The sequence below is a fragment of the Dipodomys merriami genome, unplaced genomic scaffold, assembly GCF_024711535.1.
Source record: "Dipodomys merriami isolate MVZ:Mamm:240054 unplaced genomic scaffold, mDipMer1.0.p SCAF_163, whole genome shotgun sequence".
Lineage (NCBI taxonomy): Eukaryota > Metazoa > Chordata > Mammalia > Rodentia > Heteromyidae > Dipodomys > Dipodomys merriami.
The window spans coordinates 1,004,498-1,020,861 of record NW_027202971.1 but is presented as its reverse complement, the minus strand read 5'-3'; the positions used below and the strand labels follow the sequence as shown (position 1 = coordinate 1,020,861).

The following is a 16,364-nucleotide window of genomic DNA, read 5'->3' as shown; positions in this document are numbered from 1 at the left end:
GCGCAGAGGTGTGGGGCGTCCGGAGCCTGAGGGCCGCCTTCCTCGGCGGCTTGAGGCCTGGGTGTGCTATGCCCCCCTCCTCCAGGATGGCCGCGGGGCCTTGGCTGGGGGTCCAGCACGCCCCATCCCCGTCTGCTCCACGGGGTCCCTCGCTCCTGCCTCTGACATCCTCACGGCGGGGCCGCCGCACTCGGCGCTCCGGTGCGCGAGGGGCGGGCGCTGCGGCCTTTCCTCCCCGCGTCACCCACACCCGAGTCTCGGCTCTTTCCAGCTCCCACCAGCCATGGTCCTAAGACCAAACGAGGGCCACCAAGCCCCTCGGGCTGGCGTGGGTTCCTCCCAGCCGCTGCTTGGCCCCCCTGGCAGTTTGTCAGGATGGGTTGGGTCTGGCGGGGTGGGGGCCCGATCTGGAGGTGCCAGAAGTGCACCGCGGGGGCCCGAGGCCGCGTGAGCTCCTCCCGTCACCTGGGCTGCCCGGGAGGTTCCTGGGGCCCATGGGTGGACAAGGAGGGAGACGGCCAGACGCCGGCAGCGCAGACCCTTGCCTCCGCGGTCCTCCCGTGCCCGCTGTGGACGTGTGTTTCCATGTCTCCGGGACTCGACTCGCACGTGTGGATCGGGCGGTGTTGGTGTTTGTGAGCTGCTTTTCTCAGCAGGCAGCATCACCGCTTCGTGTGGCAGTTCACCGCCCTGTGGTCAGCTGGGGGGTCCCGGCAAGGCCGTGGCTGGGTCTGTGGGCCTGTACCCCAAGCCGTCTCTGCCCGCCTCCCACAGACCCGCTTTGCCCCGCCTCTGCTTTTGCCCAGCTAGTCGGTGTGCGGGAGCCAGGGAGTCTGCACAGCTCACACGGTGGCCGCACCTGGTCACAGCCTGGTCACCAGCCAGAGTGGCAGAGCCAGGGTTCGAACCCAGGCTTTGCTGTCATCCTCTGCTGCAGTGCTGCGTGCGGGCAGGAGGCACTGGGTGGTGAGCTCAGTCTCTACCCTGCGGCCAGCTACGGGCACGTGTGGACCTGGCTTGGGTTCCCACCGGGTGTGGCACGGGTGCACAATAGCCCTGTGACCCTCTTCACCCATGGACGTGAAAGGTGGCCAGTGCGGGGCAGCAGGTTTCCATGGCACCCAAGAAGCATGGGGGGGCCCTGTGTGGAGTGGTGGAGGAGCCCAGGCTTTTCCTGGGCTGTGACCCCCACAGACTGGCACCACTGCACCCCGCAGAGCGGCCACCCGGGCCAGAAGAACAAGTCCTGGCCTTCCCAGCCCAGCGCCTGCCGTGGCCCTGTTCCCTGCGGCCAGTCGCTGGGCCCGTGACGGCTCCAGGGCTGGGGGTTTCTGGGGTGCAGGCACAGAGCCCCTATTCCCCTCTCCGGAGCCCCAGCCTGCAGTATTGACCTGCTTCTCTCTCTTTGCAGCCCTTGTACAACCAGCCCTCCGACACGCGGCAGTACCATGAGAACATCAAAATGTGAGTGCCAGCCGCTCCTGGGACCCAGGCCGTGGGCTCGCTCCCGGGGCTGGCGTGGGGTGGGGAGCTCAGCCGGGGGCTGGCGTGGGGTGGGGAGTTCAGCTGGCGTGGGGTGGGGAGCTCAGCCGGGGGCTGGCGTGGGGTGGGGTGCTCAGCTGGGGGCTGGTGTGGGGTGGGGTGCTCAGCCAGCGTGGGGTGGGGTGCTCAGCTGGGGGCTGGCGTGGGTGGGGTGCTCAGCTGAGGCCCGCGCCGGCAAGGGGCAAGGCCGGTGGGCACACGCTCGTCCTGCCCGGCTGAGGGGGCGTCACAACCAGCGTGGGGTGGGTGGCGGCTCTGGGGCCGGCAGGGAGGGTCCCAGTGGCGGGTCCCAGTGGTGGGTCCCAGTGGAGGGTCCCAGTGGTGGGTCCCAGTGGAGGGTCCCAGTGGTGGGTCCCAGTGGAGGGTCCCAGTGGTGGGCTTTTCTATCTAGAGGCAAGGAGGGGAGAGAGCCCCTGTGTGCCGCACAGCTGGTGTGGCGGGGACACTGGCTGTGTTGGGGGCAGTTGCCGGGTGGGCGCTGGTTTCTTGGGATGTGTGAACTAGAGTCCGCTCTCCTGGGGGCTCCTGGGAGGGGACTGTTCACGGCAGGGGAGGGGACTGTTCACGGCAGGCCTCCGAGCTTCGCCTGGTGGAGCACAGGGCAGGCGCGGTGCTGAGCGCCCACCTGCACACTTCTGGGGGTCCCAGCTGCTGGTGTGGGAATCTCAGGCGGGGTCTACTCTGGGGTTGGGGTCTGGAGGGCCCCATGGCCGCTGTGGTCAGCCGTGGCTGCTCCGACGGCTCCCGGGCCGCTGGGAGGTGCTTCCTTACTGGCTGGGGGTACAGGCGTGTGGGGAGAGGCCCCGAGTCCACCGTGAGGGTGCACTGGGTCCCGTCCCGCCACTGGGGCCCTGCAGGGGTGCTGGGTAAGAGTGAAGGGCCTAGTCACGCTGCCTTCAGGGCAGGGGCATCCCCAGGAAATCAGAGCTGCCTGGCGTCCATTCATCCGTCCGTCCATCCACTCGGTCATGGTGCACTGGGTTCCGAGGGAAAACGCAGCTCCATCTTCCTCTCAGTAGACGAGCATGAGCCCCGCGCTCCGTGGGAGCCGCTGAGGCTGGGAGTGGTGGTGCACCTGGCACCCCCATCGCCGCTGGAGGCCTGAGGTAGAAACTGGGGGTCCCCACAGCCTGGGCTCACATTGGGGCCCTTCACAACTGAAGAAGGGGCTGTGTTTGTTGAGTGCATTAGCAGGGGCAGCCCTGGGGGTCTCGGGGGGCAGCCCTGGGGGGTCAGGGGGCAGCCCTGGGGGGTCAGGGGGCAGCCCTGGGGGTCTCGGGGGGCAGCCCTGGGGGGTCAGGGGGCAGCCCTGGGGGGTCAGGGGGCAACCCTGGGGGTCAGGGGGCAGCCCTGGGGGGTCAGGGGGCAGCCCTGGGCGTCTCGGGGGGCAGCCCTGGGGGGTCAGGGGGGCAGCCCTGGGAGGTCAGGGGGCAGCCCTGGGGAGGGCTGGGGGGCAGCCCTGGGGGTCTCGGGGGGCAGCCCTGGGGGGTCAGGGGGCAGCCCTGGGGAGGGCAGGAGCGCCCTCACAGCGTCTAGAGCACAGTGAGCCCTTGGAATTCCGGCGGGCGGTCAGCCGCATGGCCAATGTGTCTGTAAATGGTGGGGTTTTTTTTGTCGTTTGTCGGTCATGGGTCTTGAACTCTGAGCCTTGACGCTGTCCCTGTGCTCTTCAGCTCAAGGCGAGCGGGCTACCGCTTGAGCCACAGCGTCACTTCTGGTTTTCTAGTGGTTTATTGGAGATCAGAGTCTCACAGACTTTCTTGCCTGGGCTGGCTTTGAACCGTGATCCTCAGATCTCAGCCTCCTGAGTAGCTAGGATAACAGGCGTGAGCCACCGGTGCGCCCGGTGCGCGGCAAGTGGGTTTTTTTTTCCAAGTGGATTCTTCTTCATAGCAGCCCCCATGAGTGCACAGGAGGCTTGCTGTGCCCGCTGTGCACACGCATGCAGTGCGTCTCTTGTCAGCTGTGACCGTTGTGCACACGTTGTCAGCAGACTCTTGCTGGGTTTTCTCCACTTTGCACCAAGAGCACCCTTCCCCTTTTTGAGTTTCGTGTGATCATTCCTGAGTCAGCTGGTGGGCGTCATGCATCCGCTTTAAACCCCTGTGACCCTGGGCAGGGTGACGGGAGGGACCCAGGGGCCTCGGGTGACAGCCTCGCAGGAGCTTGGTGGCGGCGCTGGCGCTGTGGGTGTCAGTCCGTCCCTCTGCGACCAGGGGTGTGGGGCTCCGGGCTCCTCTGACAAGCAGCATGTCTGCATGGCTGGCCACTGGCTCCTCCTGCCTCGGTTTCCTGGTTGGGAGACAGGGGTGACACAGGCCACTCTGGCTGCCCAGGCGTGCCGGGCACCACGCTCTGGGTCGTGTGCTGAGCTCTGAGACTTAGGCAGGAAAGCTGCACTTTGGTCCCGTGTTTGTGTGCCGAGGTAGAGCAGGCTATCTCCCTCCCCTGCCCTCTCCTCCCTTCCCCTCTCCCCTCCCCTCGTTCCATCTCTGCGCCAGCCCTGGCTGGGCCTGGAGGGGCGGTGGGGGACCGGGCCTGACATCGCAGTGGGGGAGACAGATGCACTTGCTGTGCACGTGGCAGGTGACAGCCGTGACACTGGCGGTGACAAGCACGGCAAGATCGATCTGGCGGGGCCTGCGCCACCCCCCCCCTCACCGCTCAGTGCCTCCCCTCCCCCGCTGCTGTAATTGCCTCTAGGTGGGAGGTCACCCGCTCCCCGGGGACCGGGCCTGTCACTTTAATTTCTCTGGGTCTGTGTGCCGGCCTTGCGGTGGTGAAGCTCATTTCACGCTCGGCTTCCTGCGCGCGGCGGTCTGGGACGTGCGGAGGTCACCTGTGCTCGCCCGCAGAGGCGCCAGCCTGGCCGCCGGGCAGGGACAGCCTGGAGCACGTGGGCAGGGCCGGCTGGGGTCTGCCAGGCCCAGCCCCTGGCACGCCCGCTTCCTGAGCATCCTGTGACTGGCAAAAGGCGGAGCATTGGGCACTGGGGAGGAGCTTTGCCCCGCCCACGTGGAGCCTGAGCACCTTGGTGGGGAGCCCTGGCTTTAAGGCTGGCACTGGCCCTGGGCCTCTGGTCCTCCGGGCCCCAAAGCCTGCGCCTTCCTTCCCTGTGCTCTTTCTTGGCCTGGTTACTCTTCCTCCTGCTCCGTCGGGCCCAGGGCAGAACTCTTTGGTCTGTGGAGGTTCAGAGATGCCAAGTCACTTGCCCAGAGCCACAGAGCCAAGCCCTAGAGTGGCCGGACCTGTGGAACCACACAGTCCCTCCTGGGTCCTAGGTGACCTCGAACGACCTCTGTCAGGGTTCTTGCCATCGGTCATTCGTCACCGGGGCCATCGGGCTCTTCCAGGGTTTTTAGGACACCTCAGGGGCCCTGCTCACCATGTTTCTTCTCCAGCAGGCAGGGGTGCCTTCCCTGACCCCCTTCACCTCTCCACATCCCTGGGACGTGGCCTCCCCTCCCTTCCCCCACTCTGTCCCTCAAACCTCCCCCTGGAGGCACCCACGATCACCCCCCAGCTCTCCTTCTCCCCCCACATCCCCGGCAGACCCTCCAGGAGCCATGCAGGCTCTGCCCCTGCCTTCCTGTCCGGCGTCCGTCCCCCTGTGCAGCACTGGCTGGCAGGCCCTGACCGTCACCGCCCCTGGCCTGCATGGCAGAAGGAAGGTCACGAGGGGTGAGCTGGGGACTGGGGGTCACGAGGGTGACCATCGCTCAGGGACTGCTGAGGGTCCCTCCACACTCTGTGTAGAAACCAGTGCTTAGGTACAGCCTACCCGTGTGCGTGTGTGCGTGTGTGCGTGTGTGTGTGTGTGTGCGCGCGCGCGAACGTGCACGTGCACACGTGAGGGAGATACACCGTGAATCCGTGGACAGTGAAGTGCATCACCGATCACCTCCGCATTGACACACTTGCAGGCCCTGCCAGTGTCTCCTCCAATGCTGCGTCCACCTGAGGGTCCCGCTGAGGCTGAGATTAGCTCTGTTGTTCTGTCTCTCCTGCACATGCCCAGTGGATCACCCCCACCCCCGCCGTCCCCAGTTTGTTTATGCAGCCGTTTATTTCATCTTCTGTGCTGGAGGGGTTTATTTTACACTCTGGTGTCAACGGATCACACATCCTTTTGACCCCCTTCTCCTTTTCTGGCCGTTTGCAGTCATCTGGGCTCCTGTGCTAGTCTGGCCCTGGACCTTACCATTGCTCTAGGAAGCCCCACCACTCCCTGGAGAGAAGCGTTAGAATCAGTACCTGTGTGTTGTGTCTCAGTGTCTCCGATCTGTCCCCTGTCCCATGTCCGGTGTCCCATGTCCCTCCCTGGTGCTCCTGGTCTTCGCTTGCTTCATGTGCTGAGGTTGCTCTAAGCTTCACTTCTTTTTTTTGTCCATCATGGGACTTGAACTCTGGGCCTGGGCGCTGTCCCTCAGCTCTTCAGCTCCACCATTTGAGCCACAGCGCCACTTCCTGTTTTCTGGTGGTTTATTGGAGATAAGAGTCTCACAGTCTTTCTTGCCCGGGCTGGCTTTGAACCATGATCATCAGATCTCAGCCTCCTGAGTAGTGGGATTACAGGCGTGAGCCACCGGCGCCCAGTTGACCTTCCCTTTTGTGCTTGTAGTGTGGGCTGCCAGGGGCCCCCCAGCTGGCCCTGCTGACCAGATGCCCCTCAGCTCACGTCCCCCTGGGAGGCCTCTGCTCCACCAGAACCCTGAGCTCTAGCCCCCATCTTAGGTCCCTTGCCAGGTGCCTGCTTCCTGTATGACTGGGTTGTCACCTGAATCACTCCTCATGTCTGTCTCTCCCCCCCCCCCCCCCCGCTCCCCCTCCAAACCAGGGCAGTCCCAAGGGGACGCTGCTGGATGATGGATGTTGGATGCTGGTGGGGAAACCTTGTGAGATGTGCTCAGGATACAGTGGGCTGGGCCGCGTGGGGACCCCAGGGCCTGCTACACCGTGGGTGGGGCGGCCAGGGCCTCGTGCATGCCCCGGGACGCCTAGGCTGGTGGTCCAGGCCTGTTGGCCCTGGACTGTATGGGTGCCTTACTGCTCCTCTGGTCTTCTTTTTTTGTCGGTCGTGGGGTGCTGTCCCCCAACTCTTTAGCTCAAGAAGAGCGCTCTACCTCTTGAGCCACAGCACCACTTCTGGTTTTCTAGTGGTTTATTGGAGATAAGAGTCTCACAGACTTTCCTGCCTGGGCTGGCTTTGAACCTAGATCCTCAGATCTCAGCTTCCTGAGTAGCTAGGATTACAGGCGTGAGGCACCGGCGCCTGACTTCCCCTTGTCCTTTTAAATCAGGGTATTGGAGGTCACAGGGTGATGCCCTCCTGGGGTCAGTGCCGGGGGTGGCTTTTCTGTTGGTTGGGGCATGTGGGGACCCTCAGGAAGGCCGTGTGCACCTGCGTTGGGGATCGGTTCCGGGAGGTGGCAGTCCTGGCTCCTGTCTTGGCCCCCGATGCCCTGGACACTCACTGTGGCTTCCGGCTTCTGTGTCAGGGTTGGGGGCCCGGAGTCCTCGGGCTGGCTGGCGCGGGGTGTCCACATCCCTCGTTTGCTCTGCCGAGCATCTTCCCTCAAGTCTGTGTCCTTTTCCTCTAATGCTGTGACTTCCCGTCTGCTTCCCCCCTCCCCCATCTTGCGTCTGTTTGTCCGTCCCAGGGTGTCTGCCCTCCTCTTTTGATCTCCACTCCCCGTTTTTCCAGTCTCTGTCCCCATCTCTGGATCCTATCGCTTGGTCTCTGGGACTCCTTGTGCCTTGGTCTCTCTGTCCGCCTCTGCACACCTCCCTGCCAGCTGCCGGTGGTGTAAGCCTGTTCCCACCCCCACCGTGAGAGGGGGCGTGGCCGCCGCCCCCACCCCCGAGCCCCCTGCGGCTTTCCCAGGCCTACGCCCAGTACAGGGTGGGATGCGGTGGCGGCCAGGGCAGAGCCCAGGGCTGGCCAGGCCCCACCCAGGAGCAGCGGCGGGACCCCAGTTAGGGTCCTGGGCATGTGTTGGGCAGCTCACAAAGGTCGAAGGCCGTGATTGCCAGGCCTCAGGCAGGGGCTGTGGACCGAGGTCGGCCTCGCTGTCTGTGGCGCTGGTGGTTCCACTGGAGCCGCCCCGTGTGTGCACCTCACCCCCCAGCAGCCTGGGCAGGTTCTGAGGCTGACCTCTCCCACCCACAGAAACCAGGCGATGCGGAAGAAGCTGATCCTGTACTTCAAACGCCGGAACCACGCCCGCAAGCAATGGGTGAGTGGTCAGGAGCCAGGGCCCAGCGACCCTGTCCTCCTGGCCAGCCAGAGAGCCTGGTACTGAAGTCCCGGGCCGGTGTGGGGAGCTGGGGATGGCGGGACCTTGCAGGACGGGCCTGCACAGGCCGGCCCAGGCTACTCCGAGGGGAAGGAGAGGCATGTCTGGGCTGATGGAGGGCTGTGGAGCAGGCTGCACCGTGGTTCGACTTGGACAGGGCCTTGTCCTGGCAGGATGCAGGGCCCTCTGGGGTTTGGGCTCGGGCTGGGAATGGGGGCTGTGAGGCCCAGGAACAAGAACTCCCTAGAAGCGCTACTTCCCAGGGCCCTCAGCTTGCCACACGATGCCTGGGGCCCCCTTGTCCAGCCCACTCCCTGGAGGGCTGGGAGGACCTGCCCAGGCTGGGTGACACCCATGGCGCCCGGTGGCTCCCGAGGCATGAGCGTGAGTCACGCTGCTCTCTCCAGTGGCGGGATGAGGCCTCTCAGGAGGTGACCGCGGCCACGTCCCTCTCCCGACTGGGATGCCCGGGCCTCTGTGTCCTCTGCCCATGCTGGCCTGTGTTTGGATTTGTGTAAGTGTGCATCTGTCTGCCTCTGTTGTGTGTGCGTGTGTGTGTGTGTGTGTATGCAAGTGTTGTATATTTGTGCAAGCGTGAGTGTGGGCAGCAGGAGCCAGGGCACTCAGAGCCGCCGCCTGGCCCACAGGAGCAGAAGTTCTGCCAGCGCTATGACCAGCTCATGGAGGCCTGGGAGAAGAAGGTGGAGCGCATTGAGAACAACCCACGGCGGCGTGCCAAGGAGAGCAAGGTGCGGGAGTACTACGAGAAGCAGTTTCCCGAGATCCGCAAGCAGCGGGAGCTGCAGGAGCGCATGCAGAGGTGAGCGGGGCTGCGTGTGGGGGGGGTCACGGTGCCTGGGGCTGCGTGGAAGGGACAAGCCGGGGGCGTGTCCTAAGGAGGTAGTCACGGCGAGGGGCGGGGCCTTGTGGGAGGGGCGGGCCAGGATGCATGGCCTTGCGGACGGGCGGGGCCATGTCGAGGAGGTGTGACCTTGTGGACAAAGCCCTGGCCCAGCCTGGCAGAGCAGGCGGAAGCGATGGAGATGTGGGCAGGCCCTCAAGGATGAAGCAGGTCTTGTGGCGGGGCGGGACCTCTGGTGGAAGCACGCTTGTGCAGAGGTGAACCGGCCAGCACGGAGGCGCGTGCCCACCGCATGGTGAGGGGGCTGCCCCTCCCACAAGCACTGGGACAGCACAGGCCCTCGGCCTGCTCGCACTGCTGCTCTCTGGGATGCTCAGAACCCAGCCCTGTGTCGGTGGGACCGGTGTTCCTTTGAGGGCCGCAGATCATACCTGCCCCTCGCTTCCATGTGCAGCTTGCCAGACGGAGGGGCGGCTGTGTCTGAGTCCCTGTGCAGGAGCTGTGGATGGGCCTATTTCCCATGACGGCTGTGAGGGTGGGCCGTGGGCAAGGCGTGGGGACGAGGACTGCTGTTTATTCTTAGCGATCAGCCATTGCTCACTAGGAACAGCGGCCAAAAATCAGACAGGCGGCTGCTGCCACCCATTAACCCCATCACTGTGGAGAGACCAAGGCACAGAGTGACTTTGCTTAAGGATCTGTGCCAGGCCTCACTGCGTCTTCAGGCTGGCTTTAGGAATCGGTATGGGCGGGGCGGGGGCAGCCTTCTCTGGGTCCCTGAGTCTGGGATTGTCACCCGCCGTCCAGCTCTGTGGCCTTCCAGGCTGCTGTGGGCTCAGGGTTCCCCTGAGATGCTGCCCAGGACTCTGGCCGGTGGGCCGGTCCTGACTGGATCCCTTTGGTCTGCAGCCGTGTGGGGCAGCGGGGCAGCGGACTCTCCATGTCGGCCGCCCGCAGCGAGCATGAGGTGTCTGAGATCATTGACGGCCTCTCGGAGCAGGAGGTGAGTGCAGCCCTGGCCCCGCCCACTTCCCTGTGCCGCAGCTGCAGCAGCAGGAAGTGCTTAGTGAGGTGCCACGGAATGTGGGGTGCGGGTAGAGGCCCCACGGGTAGTGGTGGCCTGCAGAGGGGTCCCCACGGGGTGTGGGTGGGGCCAGCAGGATCACTGGCTTGTGTGGCCACTGGTGCCCCGGCAGCAGGAAGCCGGGGCTGACCGCACGGCGCACCGCGGAGACCCTCCCACGGGAGTCTGTCTCTGACAGGTGTTCTCGCAGGCTTTGCCAGGTACCCGGCCCCCTAGAGGCCAGCTCGCCAGGACACAGAGGGGCCTTCCTTCCCGGCCTGTCCGCGAGCCAGGCTGGAGACACGTTTGTTCCCAGTGTTCAGCACAGACCCCGCCTCTTTCCTCCCTGGAGACTTGGCTCAGAGGGGCAGCCGCTGCCCTGCCCAGGCCAGCTGTCCTGCTCTTGGCTGATTGGAACTTGAAGGTGGTGAAGATGGAATGAAAGGAAAAGCTTAGTCTTCCAGTGGAGCTCCTGGGGCCCGCGCCCCCTCCCTGGACGGCACACTGGGCCGGCCCAGACCTCAGTCTCCCCAGAGCCCCGTCCAGAGTGATTGGATGGGGGTGGTTCACAGAGGCCTGCAGGCCTTTCAAGAAAAGTCTTAATTTTAACTCCTGGTGATGTACTCGCTTCCAAACAGTGGCCGCTGGGTAGAAGCAGAGCCGGGGCAGCTGTGCCACAGCCACGCGGCCCCCGTCTTGCCTGTGGGTGCCCGTCCTGTGCCTGTGGGTGGAGGGGTGGGTTTCGTGGGCAGACAGGAAGGAAGTTCCCCTCTGTGTGTCCTGGACTGACAGCTAGAGCTGGGCGTTTCTAGGCTGAGTGTCACCCACTCCAGCAGGGCCCTGCTGCGCCCTGGCCCCACACAGCCCGTCGGGTGAGCTATTTCTGGGAGTGAGGGTTGGGAATAGAATTGGAGAAAGAAATTTCCCAAGCCTCCCTGCGTTCCCCTGGGAGCCTGGGAGGGAGGCCGGCACGGGCAGGGACGCCATCCATCCTCCGGGAAGGCTTCCAGTCAGAAGGCGCCCGGCCAGGACAGGGCAGCGGCGGAAGGAGCCCCAGCGGGCGATCCATGGCCTGTGCCAGTGCCTGTCTGGCAGCCAAGGGGGGGGTCAGAGGTGTGCGTACCACGAAGGCTGCTTGGGGCTCCTTAGAACGCAGCCCTGAGCTGGCCCACATGGCCGTCCGCTGAGTGTCGTGAGCCCCGAGTTAGGAGGGCCAGTGCCAGCAGTGGACGCCTTGGACCCCTGAGCCTCTGGGGACATGTCCTTCCTCCCCGGTGATCGTCTGGCTGTGGCAGTTTGGGAGACGGGCCCAGCCAGGGCGGCTCAGCCTCTTTCCAGTCAGCCCTTGCTTTGGGCGCTACCTGCCTCCTGCTGTGTGGTCTGGGGGGGCCGTGAGGCTGGTGCCTGGGGCTCCTCCCAGCTGCCCCTGCTCGCCCCTTGGGGAAGCTGGCCCAGAGGCCTGCTGCCTGGCAGTGCCATCTCCTGAGCGTGGGCCCAGCTGGGCCGTGTGTCTTCCCTATGGTGTTTTATGGTAGTTACCTTTCCAAAGGGAAAATTCATGGCCGCCTTCTGCTGCGGATGAGGCGGCTGCTGCCCTGAGTCTCTAATTTACGGCCCTGCCCTCCATAAACCTGTCCCAGCGCCTTTAAATTCTCCCTCGGCCAGCGCCAGCCGTCGGTGGTTTTTAACTCTTTGGTGTCTTGCCACTTCCTGGCAGCCCCGGGCTCCCAGGAGGGTGCCTGCCTCCCTCCCCGCCTGCCTGGCCGGCTGGCCTCTGACCCCCGCCCGCCTGCCCTCTGCCGCAGAACCTGGAGAAGCAGATGCGACAGTTGGCCGTCATTCCGCCCATGCTGTACGACGCAGACCAGCAGCGGATCAAGTTCATCAACATGAATGGGCTCATGGACGACCCCATGAAGGTGTACAAGGACCGCCAAGTCATGAACATGTGGAGCGAGCAGGAGAAGGAGACCTTCCGGGAGAAGTGAGCCCGCCCCGCCTGGGCCCGTGGCGTCAGCTCGGGACGGCAGCGTAGGCTGGGCCCGGGCAGCGTCCTGGCGTCCGCGGCACTCATTCATTTGTCCTCTTGGGCCTCAGAACAGCCCAGCCCAGCCAAGCCATCCCATCCCTTGGGCAGTGCACCAGAGGCCCAGAGAGGTTCAGATGCTTACCACGGGCCACACAGCAGCGGAGGCAGGATTCTGACTGAAATAGAGCAGTTCTGTTGGGGCGGGGAGGGGCAGAGAGTCTGCTGAAGTGAGAAGTCTGGTCTGCGGGCTCCTTGGGTCTGGAGGGCGGGACCCTAGACGATCAGCACGGCCGCGGCCCTCACCACCTGCAGTCCTGGCACTGCTGCTTCCTCCCCGAGGGGAAGAGGCTCTTGTGGGTTTCCCAGTAACTGGCCAGGAACAGAAGGGCCCTGCTGGCTGCCTGCCCGGCCCTCTGGAGGCCTGGCAGGGCAGGTCCAGGCACTCGCTGCCAGAGGAAGCCCACGGTGGTGGCAGGTTGTGGGGACACCAGGGTGGGCAGTGACCCCAGCCAGCACCCTTGTGGCTGAGCGGGCCTTGGCCCGCCTCCCCGCCCGCCGGCCCCGCCATCCCCTCCGCCCGTTCCCAGGCCCTGACATTCCAGCAGTTGAGTGATTTCCCCGGAACCTTCTGAGCTTTGCAGGAAGCCACGCCAGCTCCCGCCACCTTGTCCCTTTAGGCCCCTCCCCGGCACTGCCGGCCTGCCCCGCCAGTGCCCGCCCTCCCGGGGAAGCCCCGCGGGGCTGGCCCCCGCGCCCGGGTGGGCCTGTGGCCGGCCGGGGCCTCGCTTCCCAGGTCCAGCTGGGGAGAGGAACAATAGCCGATCTTGTGGGGGGACCCCACAGACAGGCATGTCATGTCCTCATTTTTCCTGGAAGCCTCCGGCAGGACAAACAAATACATTTTCAAAGGCACTGCAGCTGGTGACTCACTCCAAGCAACGCCCTCCGCCCCGGCCCGCCCGCGCCGCCGCAGCCCTTCCCACACCCCCAGATTAATTGCCTTGAGCTCCGAGGCGGGCACCGGGGATGGCGGGCGCCCCTCAGGGCCCCCCCAGGCCTGACCTCCGGCCCACCCTGCTCTTTCCTCAGGTTCACGCAACATCCCAAGAATTTTGGCCTCATCGCCTCCTTTCTGGAGAGGAAGGTGAGTGGCGGGCCTGCGTCTGTCCGGGGGAGGGGCCCGCCCGCCCGCCCGGCCTCTCCTCTGCTGGCCTGGTTCTGGTGTCCCTGCCCCCTCCCTCCTTTCTCAGGAGAAGCTGCACGGCCCCACCCAGGCCGGGGAGGAGCCTCGGGCTTCCAGAGCCCTGAAAGCTCAGGGGAGCTGCTAGACCAGGCGTCCCCAGAGCCCCGCATGCCCGAGGAGCGCCCTCGGGCTGGGGCGGGTCTGAGAGCTTGGCTTTGCCTGGAGGCCCAGTGAAGGCCTTGCAGGTGGGTGGGTCCGCACCCCGAGATCCAGAGCCTTTCTGTGCTCACTGCCTCTTGGACACCCCCGTGTCCCTCTTGGCTCATGCCAGCATGTGCCCCCATCCACTGCGGGTAAACCCTCCTCTGGAAATGAGACACTAGCCCACCTGCCCCCAGCCCTAGCCCGCAGTGCTGTGCTCCCGCGGCAGCGCCCATGGGCAGAGACACAGGTGTCCCGGGGCGGGGCCGCTCCTCTCAGCGTGCCGTGAGGCTGGGCTGCCAGAGCAGCGCCGGGCACAGCGGGATGGCATCCCCACTGCCCACCTTGGGGCACGCCTGTGCAGTCCTCACCACGGGCATGCACCCCTGAGCCTCGACGCCTTGGGCTGGGTAACTGTCACCCCCGGCGTCCGCCCTCTGCAGGCTGCTGCTCACCTAGCCAGCCCTAGAAATAGCCTCCCCTCCCCTCCCCTCCCCTCCCCTCCCCTCTCACAGGGGGGTGGATGGCCCCCCCTGCCCAGGCCTGCTGCTGAGATTCGGGGTGAAGCACCCCGTCTGGGTGGTGGTGCTGTCTGCAGGAGGCCTTGGTGGCATCTTGCTGAGGAGACCTCTGGGGTAAGACTTGGAGCTTTCAGAAGGCGGGGCTGCGGTGCCAGCCCAGGGGCGAGGTCTCAGCCCCGCGCGCCCGCCTCGCCCGCCTTGCCAGCGTTGGCCTGGTTGGAGAATGCTCTCCCCTGCGGGTCGCTGCTGTGGCCCCGCAGAGCAGCCTCGGTGGGCGGTACTTTCTGGGTGAAGCCCGCTGCCTTGTGTTTAGGGCCAGGGCGGGGGTGGGGGCAGACCCCTGGAGGGGAAGGTGCCCTGCTTGGCGCCGGCCGGGGGTCTCAGAGCGTCTCCCAGTATGCCGGGAGGTTCGTGGGCTGGCGTTGGCTCGGTCCTGTGGCACATCGTTTGTGTCCCGATGGGTGAGGGCTGGAGGGGGCTGCTCAGGGGCCGGGCGTTGTCAGGAAGGGGGGATGGCCACAAGAACAGGTCTGGGTTTGCGGCTTGTTTGCGCACACCGGGGAAGGCTGCTGACACTGTCCTCATGGTAGGACGGATGCGGGCGGCTGGGTTCCCACGCCTCGGCCCGTGGAGGGCCGGCCTTCCCGCCTCCCCACGGCCATCCACAGCCACAGTGCAAGCCGAGCCTTGGCGCCTGGGTTACCTCTCGGGCTGTGGTGGAACCTGATTTGAACCCGGCCTCTGCCTCCTGCTCAGCCTTCCCCCTGTCCTGCAGACGGTGGCCGAGTGTGTCCTCTACTACTACCTGACCAAGAAGAATGAGAACTACAAGAGTCTGGTGAGGCGGAGCTACCGGCGCCGTGGCAAAGGCCAGGTGAGCATGGCGGGGGCTGTCACCTCCGGGGGCAGGTCCGTGTGCGTGTGTGCGCGCGTGTGCGTGCACGCACATGTGGGTGTGGGTGTGCCCTGGTGAGTGGTAGCAGGAGCTGAGGCCGCCCTTAGGGCTTCTCTGGTGGCAGCCTTCCTAGAAGCTGGAAATGGAACAGGGAGAACTGGTCATTTCCTTTTGAGCCTGGAAATTTCCGGGACTCGTCTGGGTGGTGCAGGGTCTTGTGGTTAAAAGGCCATGTTCCCAAAGCAGAGGCTTCCTGGGACAACTGGGGGTGGTTTACAAGCTCAAGCATTGCAAGTTTTAATAGCACTGTGTGTTTATTTTAGTGGCTGTTTGAGACAAAAACACATTGCTTCCTGGGTGGCTCAAGGGCCAAGCCCGGCCCTCTTCCTGTTTGTGTAAATAAAGTTTTATTGGAACTCAGCCACCACATCCTCACAGCAGCTTCTGGGTTGTCACGGCAGCGGCCGGGGAAAGCAAGCGGCTCATGCCTTTCTCTGTTCCTGTTACAGAAAAGGCCGCGGAGCCCTGCACCCCAGGAACGGGCTGGCCGGGAAAGCATTCAGTAAATACTGAACGAGTACATACTTGGGGTATTCTGGCAAAGGCCTGGGGTCCCCGTGGTTGGTGTTGGAGAGATGGAGAGAGGGGGAGGGGAGGTCTCTGTCCAAGACACAGCCATCTCCTGTCATCTACGTGACCAGCTAGGAAGCTTTTTGGTGGCAGCGGTAGACCATGCTGCCTGCACCCCCATTGGGCAGCACGGAGCCCAGGGCCTCGCGTCGGCCCTGGCCGGCAGGGCTGCGAGCATGGCTGTCTGTGCCTGCGGTGTCCGCATCTCCAGCCACAGCTGGCCGGCCCGCCCACCCCTCAGACATGTGAGACCTGTCATTTGGACAGGCTTCGAGCCGCTGCTCAGTGCGGGTGCCGTCTACCTTTTGAGGCTTCTGGGCTCAGAGAGGGAGGGGCGGCCCTTTCGCCGACCCTCACTTAGGCGGTAGCCCCCGCCCCCCACCCTGTCCCTGGCCAGACAGGGCCCTGCCTCACCCCAGCTGTGGTGTGCGCTGTGCAGACTGCGGCTCGTCCTTCGTGGTCCAGACGGAAGGGCGTGTTCCATTACCCCGACGAATCGCAGAGCGAGGCGTAGGATCGCTGCGGCCAGTGGCCAGTGGCCAGCCAGCTGTGTGTGCTGGTGGACAGCCGGGCACAGGCCAGTGCAGCACTGTGCTGGGCTGTGACCAAGGACGCATGTCCTGGAGGGAGGGCATTTTGCCACAGAGAAGGGGGCAGGGTCAGGAGAGGGTCATGGTGGACCAGGTCAGGTCCCCCGGTGGTCTTTCCACGGAGACAGCACGAGGAGACCGGCAGGAAGCTTCTTCCTGGGCTCCATGGCCATGCCTTGTCCAGAGGAGGGTGGGGGGAGGTGGGGGGGAGGGGTGAGCCCCCGACCTTCGACCCTCCGCTCCCTGTGTGATGAGGGCACTGTTGGCTGGTGGTTGCCCTCTTCCGTCCTGTGTTCCTCCCTGTGGCCCTCTTGCGCTCAGCCCTGCACCTGTCTCCCTGTAGCCTGGGCCTGTTCCTCCTCCAGCTGCCCCTCCCCTCCCCCTCCCCCCTCACCTCTGTCAGGGGCAGAGCAGGGCGGCTGCCAGGAGGCGCGTGGCTCTGTTCTGGCAGCAGCACAGGGTCTGAGGCGGGATCTGACTTGGAGCTTGGGCCGGGGTCAGCTCAGTGGTCCAGCGAGTGCCCGGGACAGGCAGGTGGAGGGCTCCCCCGGC

The 16,364-nt window shown here is 65.1% G+C and overlaps 1 protein-coding gene across 3 annotated transcripts in view; it reads left to right on the top strand.

The window, feature by feature from the left end:
• The window catches only part of Ncor2 (nuclear receptor corepressor 2), a 103,928-nt gene that overhangs the window by 46,912 nt on the left and 40,652 nt on the right, over positions 1-16,364 (top strand). For all 3 annotated transcript variants that reach the window (XM_070024876.1, XM_070024877.1, XM_070024878.1), the window contains 7 exons: positions 1,412-1,464; positions 7,712-7,778; positions 8,486-8,658; positions 9,610-9,703; positions 11,569-11,747; positions 12,882-12,936; positions 14,473-14,571. In XM_070024876.1, the coding sequence (XP_069880977.1) occupies positions 1,412-1,464; positions 7,712-7,778; positions 8,486-8,658; positions 9,610-9,703; positions 11,569-11,747; positions 12,882-12,936; positions 14,473-14,571 (720 nt within the window). The remainder of the gene's footprint in view (positions 1-1,411; positions 1,465-7,711; positions 7,779-8,485; positions 8,659-9,609; positions 9,704-11,568; positions 11,748-12,881; positions 12,937-14,472; positions 14,572-16,364) is intronic.